General features: G+C 41.5%; 1 protein-coding gene across 1 annotated transcript; it reads left to right on the forward strand.

Moving 5' to 3' along the window:
* The first annotated feature begins 3,981 nt into the window (after window positions 1–3,981).
* LOC115711973 (uncharacterized) lies at window positions 3,982–5,446 on the forward strand. The gene has a single exon (XM_030640175.2). It carries the CDS (start codon window positions 4,608–4,610, stop codon window positions 5,274–5,276), a length of 669 nt encoding a protein of 222 aa, XP_030496035.1. The 5' UTR covers window positions 3,982–4,607; the 3' UTR covers window positions 5,277–5,446.
* The last annotated feature ends 10,847 nt before the right edge of the window (window positions 5,447–16,293 follow it).

Here is a 16,293-nt window from a genome sequence, read left to right on the forward strand (position 1 = left end):
ATATTTTTTTTATACTATATCAAAAATATGTTAACATAAAAATATTTAAGTGAAACTCAACTTTTACTTATATTTTTTTTTTATTATTTTTTTTTAATTTTTGTTTCAACCGATGAAACAATCTCAACCCATATGATATAAAAATAAGAGATTTTTCTAATTAGATAGAAAAATTAAGCATAAAAACTTAATTTTTTTCTAATTTTACCCGTTCATAGTAATACCCATTAGTGCACCCTTTATACATATATATATATATAGATTGATTCAAAACAATATATATAAAGTAAATAAAATAATAATTTTAATTAATTTGGATTGATATATAAAAAGAAAATATATGTAAAGATTTATATATAAAAAAATATATAAAAGAAAATAAAATAAAGATTTTTATATATAAATAATATATACATATATAAAATAAAAATTTAAATAATATATATAAAGAAAAACGTTTATCTTTATTATTTTTTTTAAGTTTAATTAATTTTATTTTAATTTGTGTTAGGAACTTTATTTTAATTAGGAATCAGAAAAGAAATAAAGTACAGATTTTAATTAATTTGGTATTTACATGCATTTTAATATAGGTGGTTGGATTGAGTTTCATCTAAGGCTCATAAATTGTGTTAAAAATTATATTCATAGAACTCATCCGACATATATATAAATGGAACATTTAATGGATGCCCATGAATGGTTACTAAATAAATTTAACTATAAATATTAATTTTAAAAATATCAAACCATCGAATTTTGATCTAATAACAAATAATGAAATCACAAATTTGAATTTCTATGCTTAATTTAACCAGTGACGGACCTAGGATTTTTACTTTGTGAGGGCTTATTTATCATAAAAAAATATTTATAGCTACATTATAATCACTCTTACTAAATTTATCTAATTTTGTGGGGGCTTTTCTACTATTTTGGCCTATAATTATTAAATTAAAAAATTTACATTTAATTTTTTAAAAGGCAATATTTTTGTTCGTGGGGGCTATAGGTCCGTCTCTGAATTTAACTACTTAATTAAAAAAAATATCAAAAAATATCTCTTTTTACACTATATTAAAAATATGTTCATACAAAAATATTTAACTAAAACTCAACTTTTTCTTTACTTATTTTTCTTGCTAAAAAACTTTTTTTTTAATTTTTTTTACCGATAGAATAATCTCAGTCCATATGATATAAAAATGAGAGATTTTTTTTAATTAGATAGAAAAATTAAGCATAAAAACTTAAAATTTTATAATTTTACCTATTCATGGGTAATACCCATTAAGAGTGCATCCATATATAAATATGAGTGACTACTCAATGGTTATATTTTTATTGTAACTATCATGGTTATATTTTTTTTTTACCGATAATAGCAGGTTAACAATAAGTAAAACTTTTTTTTTAGAATCAATTAATTATACTTAATTATTTTCTTAAAATAATTAATTGAATATTTAACAAGACCTCTTTTAGCAATTAATAATTATAAATAATTTTTTATATAAATTTCTACTATAATTATGTTAACAATTTCTACTATAAATAATTCCAACCCTGTCTATCACACCAGAACAAAGCACATCCAGATTGGCATACACTTTGTGTTCGACAAAGTAATGAAAAAGGAACTTGAAATTCACTATATACCCTCTTCAGATAAAGTAGCAGATTGCCTAACAAAAAGTCTCACATACACTCATTTTTGGTTTCTCATTAACAAACTCGAGATAAAAGAGTCACCCCTTCATTTAAGGGGTGGTGTTAGAAAGCATGAATGAGTGTGTGTGTGCATGATGAGTGTCCACTCTATTTTGGCGCACCTTAGAGCTAGAGAGTTAAACTTCTACAGTTGGTAAAACTGTTATTGTGTAATAATTGTTGAGAGAATATTCTCTCTTTTTTTGTTTTTCCTTATTTTCTATAAATGCCACTTGGCATTGTTGTATTAGATTTTTCTATTTAATGAAAAGTTCACCTCAGTCTCATTTGAGCTGAGAAATCCATTTTGCTGCATTTCATTAAAACTAAACTCAAACATCTTACCTCAAGCTATCACTCCTCTTGCTTCACCTGTAGATGCTACTAACTGATGGAAGAGATGGGTTTCGGGCTGAAGAAACAAAATTTTTAATGGTGGTGTTAGTGGTCTGGTCGTACGAGAAAAAGAGAGAGAAAGAGTCTAAGGGTTTCAGTATAAAAACAAAACTTAACATATATATTAGATTAATAATAATAATAATAACAATAATGATAATAGTAGTAACAATAATAATAACAAAAATTTAGTTAATAAATGTTATTTTGTTATTTTTTACGCATTAAGAAATCTTTAACCCTAAGGTATTTGGTCAACCCCGAGACCCCAAAATACCCTGATATGTCTAAAGCCAACTTACCATAATAACCCTATTAAAACCATTAACTAAACATGTTATTATATTATTGGCCTCCGATCAGATTTTCAAGGTCGCCAAATCTGGAAATATTTTTATTTCACAAACAATTTACATTGTACTCACATATTCTAAATAAATCTCCGTGATTAATACTTACACTCATTTGTCCACTTATGACAAAATTCATAATTTACGCTTAAAAGGTTAGTAGGATCATAATTCTACTTATTGTTACATGATTAACCCATAATATATAATAAATTTTAATTATTCACAATTATGTTTCTGAGATATTATACCCAATCTATGTGAAAACTCCTTATATTCCTATGATAAAGTTTAATCACAAAGATAGCATTAAGCAAATAAACTTATAAAATCATACAAATAATCTAATACAAATAATCTAGATACTTTCATCCTAAATTAATTTGCATCCATAACAATCAGAGTATATTCAAATCTCACTTTCTAGAATTTTGATTCGAATTTATAGATAACAATTATAGATAGCCAGTAAATAATTGTAAAATTAAAATAGATTGTATGAAACTGAATTAGGAGAAGATGAAAAAATTGAGCAATTACATTAATCCATAAAATAAACTCAAGTGATTCACATAATAATCCTTAAAAGAAAATTATCTACTAATAGTCATTCTAAGATAATAGAAATTTAATTAAAAATATAAAAGATAGAGATGAAAGAGATAGAACATTGTTGGAGTCCTTCAATGGTGCCTTCTGCTCCTAGCTTCCTTCTATGTTCAAAATTTTCTAAATTTTCGAAAATTGTCTTCAAAGATTGCCACGAGCCTTCGTTAAATAGTGAAAATTTTGAGTTTCTCTTTTTCCTCCAAGGTTGTGGCATTGCTTACTAAGTCGCAGCCATGCAAGCGAATTACAACTTTTGAATCTTCATTGATCTTTGGTGGTTTCCTGTTTCAGTTTTCTTCCAACGAACAAGGGAATGTCGCGACCTTCATGGCAAGAATTCCTTATTTCTTGATTTTTTACTTAAATCTTGGAAAGTGTCCATTCTTGACCTTTGACCACGAAATTGCTGAAAAAATAATCTTTGACCCATTTAAGGTAATGGAAATCTATTCAAGCTTATAGAAGTTTCATTTTTCCTTCAAGTTATCTAATTTTGTCTCAAAAAAACTTGCTGAATTACTAAAATTACCAAAAATGGAGATCTCTCAAATTTTTCCTAAAAACTAAATATAAACAAAAACTAAAAATAAATTTGAACCTATTCAAAAAAAATAAAAAATAAATAAATAAATAAATTTGAACAATAAAATAATAAAAAGAATAAAACATCAAAAAAAGAATAAACCAAACAATGCATATAATATGATGTGCAAATACCATTTGGGGATTAGTAAAAATATACTAATATAGTAACTTTATAATAAGGGGTAAGTTGAAAAATGCCTCTTTTATTCATCAATTAATCAAATTTACCTCTAATTTTATATTTATTTGAAACATACCTCTTTTTATATGTATTGTATCCAAAATACCCTTACATAAAAGAATCACATGAAGAGTATCTTGAAGTGACATGGGCAAAATTGGTACAATGTTTAAAAAAAGAGGTAACAATGATAGATTTTAAAAAAGAAGGTAAAAATAAAAAAGAACAATATAAAAAGGATATAGAATGTAATTTCTTCTTATTAATAATGCAGCCCAGCCCACACAAATGTCCAAACAAAAAGCCAAATCTAACAATTTCAATCAGTCTACCAATGATAAAGCACATCATAACACAAATTATTTAACAAAAAGAAGAAGAAGAAAGGAAAAGGATAATATTATAAAAACTAAAATGATAAAGCATATATCATTAAAAAAAAATAAAGGATATAGATGAAAACATAAACCAGTGAGTAATAAATAAATACAGTCATGTCATCCACAACAAACCAAAAGCAATAAAAAAGAAATTAATTAATTAATAAAACAGTCTGGTGAGCCGGGCCCATATTCTTCCATGTCGAGCCTTTTATAAGTACCTCACTCACTCTCTCTCCACTCCTATGCCACAGAACTAAATATTCCTCTAGCTTCCTCCCTCTCTCGCTCTCTTCATCCATCCTCGTTCTAGTTCTCTCTCTCTCTCTCTCTCTCTCTCTCTCTCTCTCTCTCTCTCTCTCTATATATATATATCTCAAGCTACCAAACCCAACCATGGAAACTAACCCACCACCACCACCATCATCATCAACATCAACACCGCTAATCCCCAGAAAATTAAGCAACGCGGTTCGTCTGATCATGTTCATGATCCAAAAGGGGATGTCGATCAAGCGAAAGCGCCTGATGATCTTGATCCCTGATATGATGGAACGTGGGAAGGTACTCGGCAAATCATTCAACGACCTCATGATTCGCCACAACACGGCCTTAGGCTGTAGCTCCCACGACGTTCGAATGTCGTTCGTGTCCCCGAGGGACTACGAGTTCAGCTGCAGCAGCACCCCACCGCATCGAATCTACTCCGCTGACCGTGTTTCCAGAAATAATAAGCGCAGAAACGGAGGAGGCCGTCACCGTTATGTTAATGCTAATGCTAGTAATAATATTAATAATAATAATAATTATAAGAAACACGTTGACGTCGGTTACTACAAGCAGTACTACGGGAGTGGTAATACTAAACAAGACGATGTCGTTTCGGTTGTTAGCTCCGTTAAGTCGTCCCTCAGAGGAGGAGGAGGCGGTAGCACTAACGGCAGTGACGATGAGTTCCCAGTCGACAAGGCAGCGGAGGAGTTTATTCAGAGGTTTTACAGGGAGTTGTTGTTGCAGAAATTAAATTTGGCGCGTGAGACCACAGCCACGGTTCGATTTGGCTGACTCACGCGCCTGTGAGGGATTGTGTTTTGCAGTAACTGAAAGCAAAACCTGCGAAACGACGCCGTGCTTTTGTTTGATGTACATTTAGTAAAAATTAACCGATAATTAATGAAGGTTTTAAACTTAAGCATTTTTTTACTATATATAAAAATTAAGCATTTTCTTTTCTATTGTTCTGCTCTTATTTTTAGGGGATGAAATTTTTTCATTTATTTTTCCTTTACTTAAGTAACTGTTACGTTTTCTCAAAAAAAAAAAAAAAAAAAAAAAAAAGTGCTACGCTATATAATATTGGTTTTCAGTTTAAGATGAATATGTGCACGGATAAAAGAGAGATGAAAGCAAAACAAGGAAATAAATAAAAATCTGTGGTATCATGTTGGAAAGTTTAGTCGCTTCGCTTAATCTTTATAAGGGAGTGAATATTTAATATATGCTAATTATTACTTAGTTATTGTTTTTAAAGAAAATTATACTAACTTTGCCATTTATAATGATAATGATTTTAGGGATTATTTCACAAATACACAAATACACAAAAATAACAAAAAATTACAAAAATACAGTTTTACAGAATTTTAAATATTTTTACAATTTTTTTTTTAATTTTATTTACAGAAAATACAATCTTTTTATGTTGTACTCTTGTTAATTTGTTGTTGATTTTTTGTTATTTTTTGTTGTTGTTTTGATGTTATTTTCATGTTACTTTTATGTAGTTTTTTTGTTGTTTTTATGGAAAACCATAAAAATATAAGAAAAATTGTGTAAACGTAAAAATGTAATTTTTTTTACAAAAAATGGTGTTTTATGTAATTACACCACATACTGAAATTTTTATTTTTTTTTCTTTTTTACTGTAGGGTAGAATTTTTTTTCAAAAATACTGTGTAAGTTTTATACTGTATACTGTGTTAAGTTTTCACGGTTGTGCTACGGTTGTTTTTTTAGTTGTTTTACTATTGTTTTTAATTGTTCTGTTATGTTGTTTTACGGTTATTTTAGGTTGTTTTATAAAAAGAAAATATTTTTGTAAAAAAATTTGTGTAGCTGTAAAATTGTAAACTTTTGTCCAAAATTCAATATTTTTGTAAAAATTCTTTTTAATAATAATTGAGAGTTAATACCATTTTAAACTCTTCAATCTTTATTAAAACCATGGAATAATTAATATAGCATCAATTTTGACGAAATTTACCGACGTTGTTTTAGTTGACACTATATGGATATGAAAAAATTGTAGCCATAGGGATCCTACAACGTTGGTTATTTCATATGAAAGGGTCCCTGTAGTTAGAGGTGAGCATAAAATCTAGAAAATCGAAAAAATCCTTCAAACCGACCCACTGAATACCGTTGGTTGGAACCGAAACCGACAAAACCAAAAACCGAAAAAATCGCTAACAGTTAAAATCGCCATTGAACGGTCGATTTTTTTTGGTAATTGTTGCCCCTGATTTCACCCAATATATGTGGACCAATCGAACAGGGACACGTGGATCAGATAACTTGTAAATATTTGCTAAGTCTTTGTATGCCATAAGGAAGCCCCCTGGGCATAGGTCCCGGAGGAGGCACCCGGAGTGCAAGGTGCTCCCGGAAGCTCGCATAGCATAAAGCCTCTCCGTGAGATGTCAGGCTTCTCCTGAGCAATCAAATCGCATTTAATGCTGCATGGGAGGAAGCATGTTGGGACTGCAACACGCAATAAAGTCTGACGGCACAACCTCCAAACAACAGCGCCACAGTAATGATCATTTAAGTCTAGCGACGGCTACTCTGCGAAGAGTCACATCAATCACAAGGCAAAAAGGACATTCCTCATAAAAACCCTACAGCACCTAGGGATTTGACCATGCGTTACTCATGGTATATTCATTGGGAATACCCAACTTTATGGATACTTACAGATACGTTTGTAAGAACAATTCTAGGGATTACCCCACCAAAACACTATAAATACCCCCTCAAAGCTCATTAAATGGGATCGAGAATCTGGGGTTGCATATGAGCAAGAAGAGTAAATACTCACCAAGAACATTCTCTGTATTTATAAGGTGACATTCCCTCAAGTGTGGAATCTGTATTAAATACATCCATTAATAACAAAGACTCGTGGACTAAGGCTCATTAACGCCCCAACCACGTAAAAACCCTTCTCTCGCTTTCTTACAGCTCATTATTATAATCATATTTTAGTAGTTGCCGAAAATCTCGATCAACATTTTGGTGCTTTCATTGAGAGCTGAAGAAAGCTGCTACACAACAAGCATTTGACTTCACAAATATGGTGGAGACAAGAAGTACACGTCAGCCTCGCCCTCTGGAAGATGCTCAAGACCCAAACGAGGAAGATGTTGCCTCAAGAGCAGCAGAGGAGTCCGAGGAAGAAGAAATAGACCCCGATGAGGACTACGAGGGAAACCTCGACGAGTATGCCTATGACGAAGGAAGTTACTCAGAACTGGTGCTTCTCATACAAAAAGCTATCGATCACGAAGTCGAGATCGAAGCTCAGAAAGCGCAAAACCAGAAAATGTAGGAAGTGATGCTAGCCATGAAGAAAGCCATGGAAGCAGCTGGCATTCACGTGCACCCCAAGGCAATGACCGCTGGTCTCAACAGGGAGCCAGTGACATCTTCGCCTAATTCCCAGCAGCAGAAATCTAGGGAACCTAGCCCCATAAGATACCCTGCTGAGGGAAATCAGACAAAAAACCCTACTTCTACCCCTGGGCGAAAGAAAAAGGTGCAGGATCCGCGAAAGGTCCGCTAAGATTTCCCTAAAGGGAAAGCTCCGCAGAGGGGCAAGCCCCAAAAAGGGAGTCTTGGCCCTCAGGATCGAGGGGACCGAAAAAGCGTTTCTGTGCACCAGGAACCAGGGGGTAGAGGGAGAAGAGGACAGAGATGTCCTCCCATTGATCTGAGAAATCAAATCAATGGGAATCAAGGTGACCTCCGGGATCACCTTGACCAAAAAAGATACGGGCCCGTGGTTTCCTCGGGTACGCTAAATGAAGGAATTATGGCGGAACTTGCCATACTCCGAAAAGACATTGCTCGAGTCTCCCGGAGGCAGAAGGGAGACGACTCCGATTCAGACAGCGAGGATCGGGAGCCGTGCGCCAAGCACATCTTGGAGGCGGAGCTCCCTAAAAACTTCAAGATGCCCGAAATGGCGGCATATACCGGGAACTCCGATCCCAACGACCACCTGTCACGGTTCAGCCGTGTCATGACGGTCATGGGGGTCAGCACTGACGCCAAATGTCTGTGCTTCCCACTCACTCTGAGTGGGTCCGCGGAGGAATGGTTCAAAAAGCTGGAACCAGGATCCGTGGGCTGTTGGAACAAGCTCCAGACCCACTTCCGGAGACAGTTTGTCGCCGCAAGAAAGGTCAACTTGGAAGTCAGTGCCTTGACTAATATCAAGCAACTGCCCACTGAGACCTTGAAAAATTACATCAAGAGGTTCCGAGAGGAAGCCTCGAAGACCAAGAAGGTTGATGACGGACAACAGCTTGCACTTCTCCAAGCAGGAATCCGTACTGGGACTCCCTTTTGGAATGAGTTGCAACAAGAAGGGGCCGCTAGCCTCCAGGACTTCCAGAAAAGAGTCCAAAAATATATCAACCTCGAAGAAGCCCAAATCGTGGCTTATGGAGGCTATTATCCCACCGGGATAGCAGGGTACATGCCTGGAGTATCACCCTCGGGTACTGCCCCGACCGCGACTCCACAGGTGAGTGGCATACAATTCTCTGCTACCCCCGAGTATGGCCAGGGCCAAGCTTTGGCGCCAGCATCCTCTCATTTTGGAAACCCGTCCGGGGTGAATGGACAAGCTCCTTCACATGCTGCCCCGACTGCTAGCTTAACAGGCCCTTCCCAGGGATCGAGGAGTAAAAGATCCTCCAAAGGTAGCACCCGAACGGGAGAAAAGCGCCAGAAAAAGGGGTACACCCCCCAATATACTCAATACACGGAGCTATCGGACTCCCAGGAACGTGTGTACTTCGCCACTAGGCAAAATACGCACTACCGGAGACCACAATCGTTGTACAAAGACAGCTCCCGGAGAGATCCGAGCAAAAGATGCGAGTACCACAACGACATTGGTCATAGCACCAATGAGTGTAAGAATCTCAAGGACGAGATCGAAAATCTAATCCGATTGGGCCACCTCTACGAGTGGATCAAGAATAGGCTGCCCCACCTTAATCCGGGTCAGGTGGCTGGGGGTATGCCTCCGGGAACACCAGGGGGTACGGCAGGAGTATTGGCTCCAGCTGCTCCCGCAGGTGACACCTAGCATATTCCCGGACTGCCGCCCCGGCCTAACGGGCGGGTAGCCATGATCTCCGGAGGTCCCCATATCGGAGGGAACACTCGCAAGGAGCGAAAGCGATACGCCGAGGCCGCAAAACACAATGAGATACGGGAAGTTACTCAACTCCCAGCTCAAAGGCCTCGGCTGATGGACCAACCCATCACGTTCACGGAAGAAGACGCCAAGATGGTGCGCTTCCCTCATCACGACCCGTTGGTCATAGAGACCCCCATCGCGAATAAAGTGGTGGCCAGAGTCTTAATTGACAATGGGAGTTCCGTGAACCTACTCTTCAAAGAAGCCTTCACCGCGATAGGCTTGACCAACCGTGACCTCTCACCTAGTGGGTCCCAGCTCACAGGGTTTAACGGGACGACACTTATCCCGATGGGAAAGGTGAGGCTCCCGGTTACTCTGTGCCCGGATACTCCCCAAAGCACATTTAAATATTGCACCTTCGTGGTGGTAGACTGCCCGACAGCCTACAACGCAATCCTCGGCCGACCGGCCCTAGTGGACTTTGGTGCAATCACTTCGATCCGACATCTGTGCCTAAAATTCCCTACCCAGGAGGCCGGAGTCGGGACTGTGAGGGGGAATCAGGGGGAAGTAAGGCAATGTTATAATGTTGCCACCCACCTACCCGTACTTATGGTCCAGGAGCACGCTGAGCTAGAGATGGCTGAAGAGGATGAGTTGGATCCTCGTATAGGATCCGAAAGGATCGTGGAACCAATGGAGGACGTCGAAGAAATACCAGTGTGCGACGTCGACTCCACCAAAGTACTCCGGTTAGGGAAGAACCTGGACCCGGAGGAAAAGGACAAAATAATAAAAACACTGAAGGGCGCCATCGACATCTTTGCATGGCGCCAAGAAGACATGACCGGCATAAGCCCTCATGTCATCACCCATGTACTCAATGTCAACCTGGACATGCCTCCTGTACAGCAAAAGAGACGCCCGCTCGACTCGGTGAAAGCCGAAGCTCTAGAGAAAGAGGTGGACAAACTTTTGACCAACGGCATGATCCGCAACGTGTACTACCCGGAGTGGCTGGCCAATCCGGTCCTGGTGCCCAAGCCGAACGGGACCTGGCGAGTTTGTATAGACTTCACTGATCTAAACAAAGCTTGTCCAAAGGACTGCTTCCCGCTGCCCAGGATCGACCAAATGGTAGACGCCACTTGCGGATTCAAACTGTTATCCTTCATGGATGCCTATGCTGGGTACAATCAAATAAAAATGCATACGGCAGACCAGGAGTGCACTAGCTTCAGGACCGATAAGGGGGTATACTGCTACCTAGTCATGCCTTTCGGACTGAAAAACGCCGGAGCAACCTATCAAAGAATGGTTAACCGGATGTTTAAAGGCCTCCTGGGACGAAACATGGAGGTGTACGTGGACGACATGCTCGTCAAATCCAAAGCATGCAACAGCCATGCAAGCGACTTAGAAGAATGCTTTGAAGTTGTCCGGAGATACGGTATGAAACTCAACCCAAAGAAGTGCACCTTCGGGGTCAAATCAGGAAAGTTCCTGGGTTTCATAGTCAGCCAAAGGGGGATTGAAGCAAACCCGGAAAAAATCCAGGCTCTCCTGAATATGCCATCCCCCAAGAAACATAAAGATGTGCAAAGCTCAACCGGAAAGGTAGCTGCATTGAGCCGTTTTATCTCACGGTCCACGGACAAGTGCATACCCTTCTTCAACGTGCTAAAGAAATGCCAGAAGTTCGAATGGTCGGACGAATGCGAGGAGGCATTCAAAAGGCTAAAAGATCACATGGCCAAGCCTCCTATCCTATCGAAACCCGTCCTTGGAGAAGACTTGTTTCTTTACTTGGCCGTCTCCGAACACGCGGTCAGCGCTGCCCTGGTCCGGGAAGAAGAGAAAACTCAGCATCCCGTGTACTATGTCAGTAAGCGCATGATAGGAGCCGAGACAAGGTATCCGGTCATTGAAAAACTAGTATTTTGCCTCCTGATGGCGTCAAGGAAGTTAAGGCCATACTTCCAAGCCCATCCGATCAAGATTCTGACCAACCATCCGCTCCGGCAAGTTCTCCAAAAGCCTGAAGCATCCGGAAGACTCCTCAAGTGGGCGATGGAGCTAAGTCAATTCGACTTGCACTACGTCCCCCGGATTTCCATAAAAGGCCAAGCCTTGGCAGACTTCATTACTGAATGCAACGAAGCCGAGGCAACAGCAAATACGCCGGTACCGCCAATCCCCACCTGGAGGGTATTTGTAGACGGAGCTTCTAATGAGAACGGTTCAGGAGCCGGAGTGGCTATGATATCACCAACTGGACTGCGACTCCAGGCGGCCCTCCGATTTGACTTCACAGCTTCAAACAATGAGGCCGAATATGAAGCCCTAATAGCAGGGCTGAAATTGGCAAAAGCTGTAGGAGCCAAAAGAGTGGAAGTCTACAGTGACTCCCAACTGGTCGTAAACCAAGTATCCGGAGAATACCAAACCCGCGGCGAGCGGATGGCCGCGTACGTAACAATAGTCCGAGAGCTGCTCCACGAGTTCACGGACTACAAAATAGAAAGAATCCCCCGAGAAAAGAACGCTCACGCGGACTGTCTGGCTAAGTTAGCCTCGGACAGCGAAATCAAAGAGCTGGGGGTAGTACCAGTGGAACGCTTGGCAGAACCAAGCATCAAAATAAAAGAGACCACACTAACGGTTGGGCAAGAACCCAGCTGGATGGTCCCCATCATAAAATACATAACAACAGGTGAGTTGCCCCAAGAGAGGGCACTGTCTCGAAAAATTCAGTATCAGGCTCATCGTTATGTAATGATGGACCAAATTCTCTACCGGAGAGGACTCAGCATGCCTTATTTAAGGTGTGTATCGGACCCTGAAGCTAGACAAATCATGCTGGAGGTCCATGAAGGGTTCTGTGGAGATCAGACGGGAGGACCCAGCCTCTCAAAGAAAATATTGAGGCAAGGGTACTTCTGGCCAACAATGAAAAAAGATTGTATTGACTATGTCCAAAAGTGTGACTCGTGCCAAAGGTACGCGAACATACCGAGAGCCCCTCCAAACGAGATCACCCTGATGACCAGTCCCTGGCCTTTCGCGGTCTGGGGAATAGATCTCATCGGGTCTCTACCAACAGGAAAAGGAGGGGTAAAGTATGCAATAGTAGCAGTAGACTACTTCACCAAATGGACAGAGGCTGAGCCTATGAAGACAATAACTGCCAAGAAAGCATTGGACTTTGTTATCAAAAACATAGTGTGTCGATACGGCTTGCCTCACAAAATAGTCTCCGACAATGGAAAGCAATTTGATTGCGAGGAATTTACTGACTTCTGCAACCAACACGGAGTAGTGAAGAGCTTCTCCGCGGTAGCCATGCCTCAAACAAACGGCCAGGCGGAAGCTGCTGGCCTGCAAAAACAACTGGCCTGAAGAATTGCCAAGGGTATTATGTGCCTACGGGACGACCCCCAGAACCACGACCGGTCACTCGCCTTTTTCAATGGCGTACGGTTGTGAAGCAATGGTCCCGGTGGAAACATTATTCCCATCCCACAGGAGGACGACTTATGATCCTGCCACAAATCAGGCACTGCTTCAAGAAGCTTTGGATCAAGTCGAAGAACTCCGGGATGAGTCTCAAATACGGATGGCTGCTTATCAAAAGAAGGTGACCAAGTATTTTAACTCTAAGGTTAAAAACAGAAAATTCGCTATTGGAGATATGGTCCTAAGAAGGGTTTTCCCAGCCACCCAGGAACCCGGAGTGGGGGTACTTGGGCCAAATTGGGAAGGACCATATGAGATCGAGGACGAGATCGGTTCCGGCACTTACAAACTAAAAAGAATGGACGGAACCACCGTGCCAAGAGCCTGGAATGCCGATCACCTCAGAAGATATTACCAGTAGTGAAATAAAACTTAGACTTTGTTCAAAGGGTTTGTACCGTCCAAATGTATACCTCCTCTACATGTTAAATAAAACTGAGTGCCTTAAAAACAAAGTTTCTATGCCACTCAGGGGGGTACTAGGGTATACCGCACGGACAGACAGAAAAACAAACTAAGTAAAATATCCTGACCCAAAGGGCAGGTCAAAAAGTATGCGCAAAAATAAAAAACATAAGTATAAAAACCCTGATTCAAAGGACAGGTTAAAAAGCATAAGTATGTGACAAAAGAAAAGATCACATATAAAATATCCTGACCCAAAGGGCAGGTCATATACATATAAATGGCCCGGGGTTAGGCCTCAAAAAAATATATTGTCTCCCCTTCGAATAAAAACTACTACCTATATATATTGTTCCAAGGCAGCAACAAATATGTACAAAGAAAAAAAAAAGAGAATAATAAAAGAAGCGGGTGGAATCTTGGTTATACTGGGTCAATCATACAACAGCTCAGTCAATGCGCGGAGGAAGGCGAGGTCCGATACGTGCCTCTACCATGGCATCAAGCTTCTTCTTCTTTTCCCGGAATTTGGCAATCATGTCCTCGGGTTTGGGATAAAAAGTAAGCTTGATATTTTGGTCGTTGGTGGACCAAGCCATGTAGACCCCATCATCGAAGCGCTTCGGACACCGGGCGCAGGAAACAGGAGAAAGGAGCTCGGCTCTTTTTGCCTTCTTGATGGATTGCTCCTTGTTGTCCCTGAGCTCCTTCAACTCCGCAGCTAGAGCGGCCTTCGACTCTATGTTCACCTGGTGAGTTTCCTCTAAGGATCTCACCTTGGCAACCATCTCGTCCAAAGCCTCCCTGGCCTCCCGGAGTTCCCGCCTGGCCTTATCAGTAGCCTCACTTTGTGCCCTCAGCTCCTCCTGATGTTGGGCCTCCAACCTGTCCCTCCGCTGGGCCTCGTCCCGGATCATGGCTTCCGCCTGAGCCTCCCTCCGTTTGGCCTCCTCCTCTTTGGCCTTGGCGGCCGCCTCCTGGCGCTCAGCAGCCTCTTGGTAGATCTGCCTCTCCGCAGTAAGGTCCTGAAGGACCTTCCTGACGTCGTTCATGTCCCCAAAGTCAGACAGAACGAAGCCGTGGTTTATGATGTTCTTGGAGAGGCGGCCAGCCTCAGCAGCAAGCTGAACAATAACACAAGTGTAAGAAAAAAAATTCCCAAGAAGAAAAATAAAGGGAAAAGCAAAATTGCGAAGTACTTACCACGGTGAGGGAATGGCTGAGGTCCTGGACCTGGAAGATAGAGTTCAGGGAGGCACAGGTGGCGAACCGCTTAGGCGCGCATCGGGTAAGCTGAGAAGCGAACTCGCCGGTCATCTCCGCGGCGAAGGGAGCCAAGGTGGGCCCAAGGAAGCGACGGAACCAGTCCGATAGGGGGTCCAAGTTAAGGTCCCACGAATCCTGGTACTTAGGGTTGTTGATACTCGCCTCTACCTCAACCCGCAAAACCCTCCTAAGGGCTTCCACCTCGGCATACCCCCGGGAGTACTCGTCCATGGCATAGTTATGCTTGGCTATCCGAAGCTCTTGCCTCACCTCATCCCCGGGGACCGGAGTAAGCACGATGTTGGGAGGAGCAGTATGTTCTTCCATGGGGGAGACCCCGCCGTCAAGACCATGGGCAGGAGTGTCGGCTCTCCGAGGCTTCTTGGGCTTGTCCTGGGCAATCATCTTGCCCTTGCGCTTACGAATCAAGGCCACCTCAGGCTCCTCTTCGCCTTCTTCAGCCTCCTCCGGAAGGGCCCGGAGCTCTCCCGCACCCTCGGCGACTTCCTCAGAAAAGCCCCATTGCTTTCCTTGGCCTTCTCCTGGAAGCACCTCCTCGTCGTCCACTAAATCAATAGTGTCAGGGGGAGCGCTAGAAGAGACCTTCAGGGAAGGGGCATGGGGGAAGAGGTAAAGGCCGGAGGAGCCACGGGAGTGTGAACTCCGGCAAGCTGTTCCAATATAGCATCCATGGAGACACCTGTTTCACAAAAATAAGCAAGTGTTAGATATCCGTGGGAAACCACTTACACAAGATACAGTAAATAAGCTACTCCTACCCGGACTTCCTAATTCGGCCCTAGCAAAGTCCTGAACTTTAATGCTGGCAGCATCATCTCCGAGATAGCTGTCCGAAGGCCAGAACCAGCTGGACGTAATGTAAGCTGAAGGACCTAAGGGAATAGGTTCTGGAGGGCCAGAGCCCATCCGAGACCGACCTAGGAAATCTCCTAAGTTTGAAAAATAAAATTCCTTCAAACGATCCCCCCACCGGGTCGGTGGCATCCTAAACCTATGAAGACGCTCGTCGAACACTACGGGCCTACGACTGGCGTATTCGCCAACGGAAGGAACATAACGAATTATCAAAGGAGACTTACCGCCAACACCGGAGGTGCTAGCACCAGGAGCCCCTGAATTTGGCTCTGGGACCGAAGGCTGTGGCCTGGAGGTTTTTCTCTCCGAAGAATCCTCAATGCGGAGGGGCCTCCCGGCAGGACGATCCCCAATCTCTTCTTGAAGAATCTTGTCAAAAAATTTAGCCTCGGACTTCCCGGCAATCGCCTTGTTCCTTCGCACCACCGGGCTCCCCACGCTAAGTCCCCTCCTAGAGGCCGCCTGGGCCTGAGAGTACGCCTTCTCCTGGGCCTTCCGGTAGAGATAGTCTTGGTATTTTTTCTCTGCCGTGGCGATAATCTCGTCCCGGAAGGTCTTCTCCGCGACCGTCGCCCTTACATTGGG

Source organism: Cannabis sativa, chromosome X (genome assembly GCF_029168945.1).
Source record: "Cannabis sativa cultivar Pink pepper isolate KNU-18-1 chromosome X, ASM2916894v1, whole genome shotgun sequence".
NCBI classification, from domain to species: Eukaryota; Viridiplantae; Streptophyta; class Magnoliopsida; order Rosales; family Cannabaceae; genus Cannabis; species Cannabis sativa.

What these genes read in the sequence shown, in the direction of transcription:
- LOC115711973 (XM_030640175.2), top strand. Translation starts at nt 4,608, where the DNA reads ATGGAAACTAACCCACCACCACCACCATCATCATCAACATCAACACCG.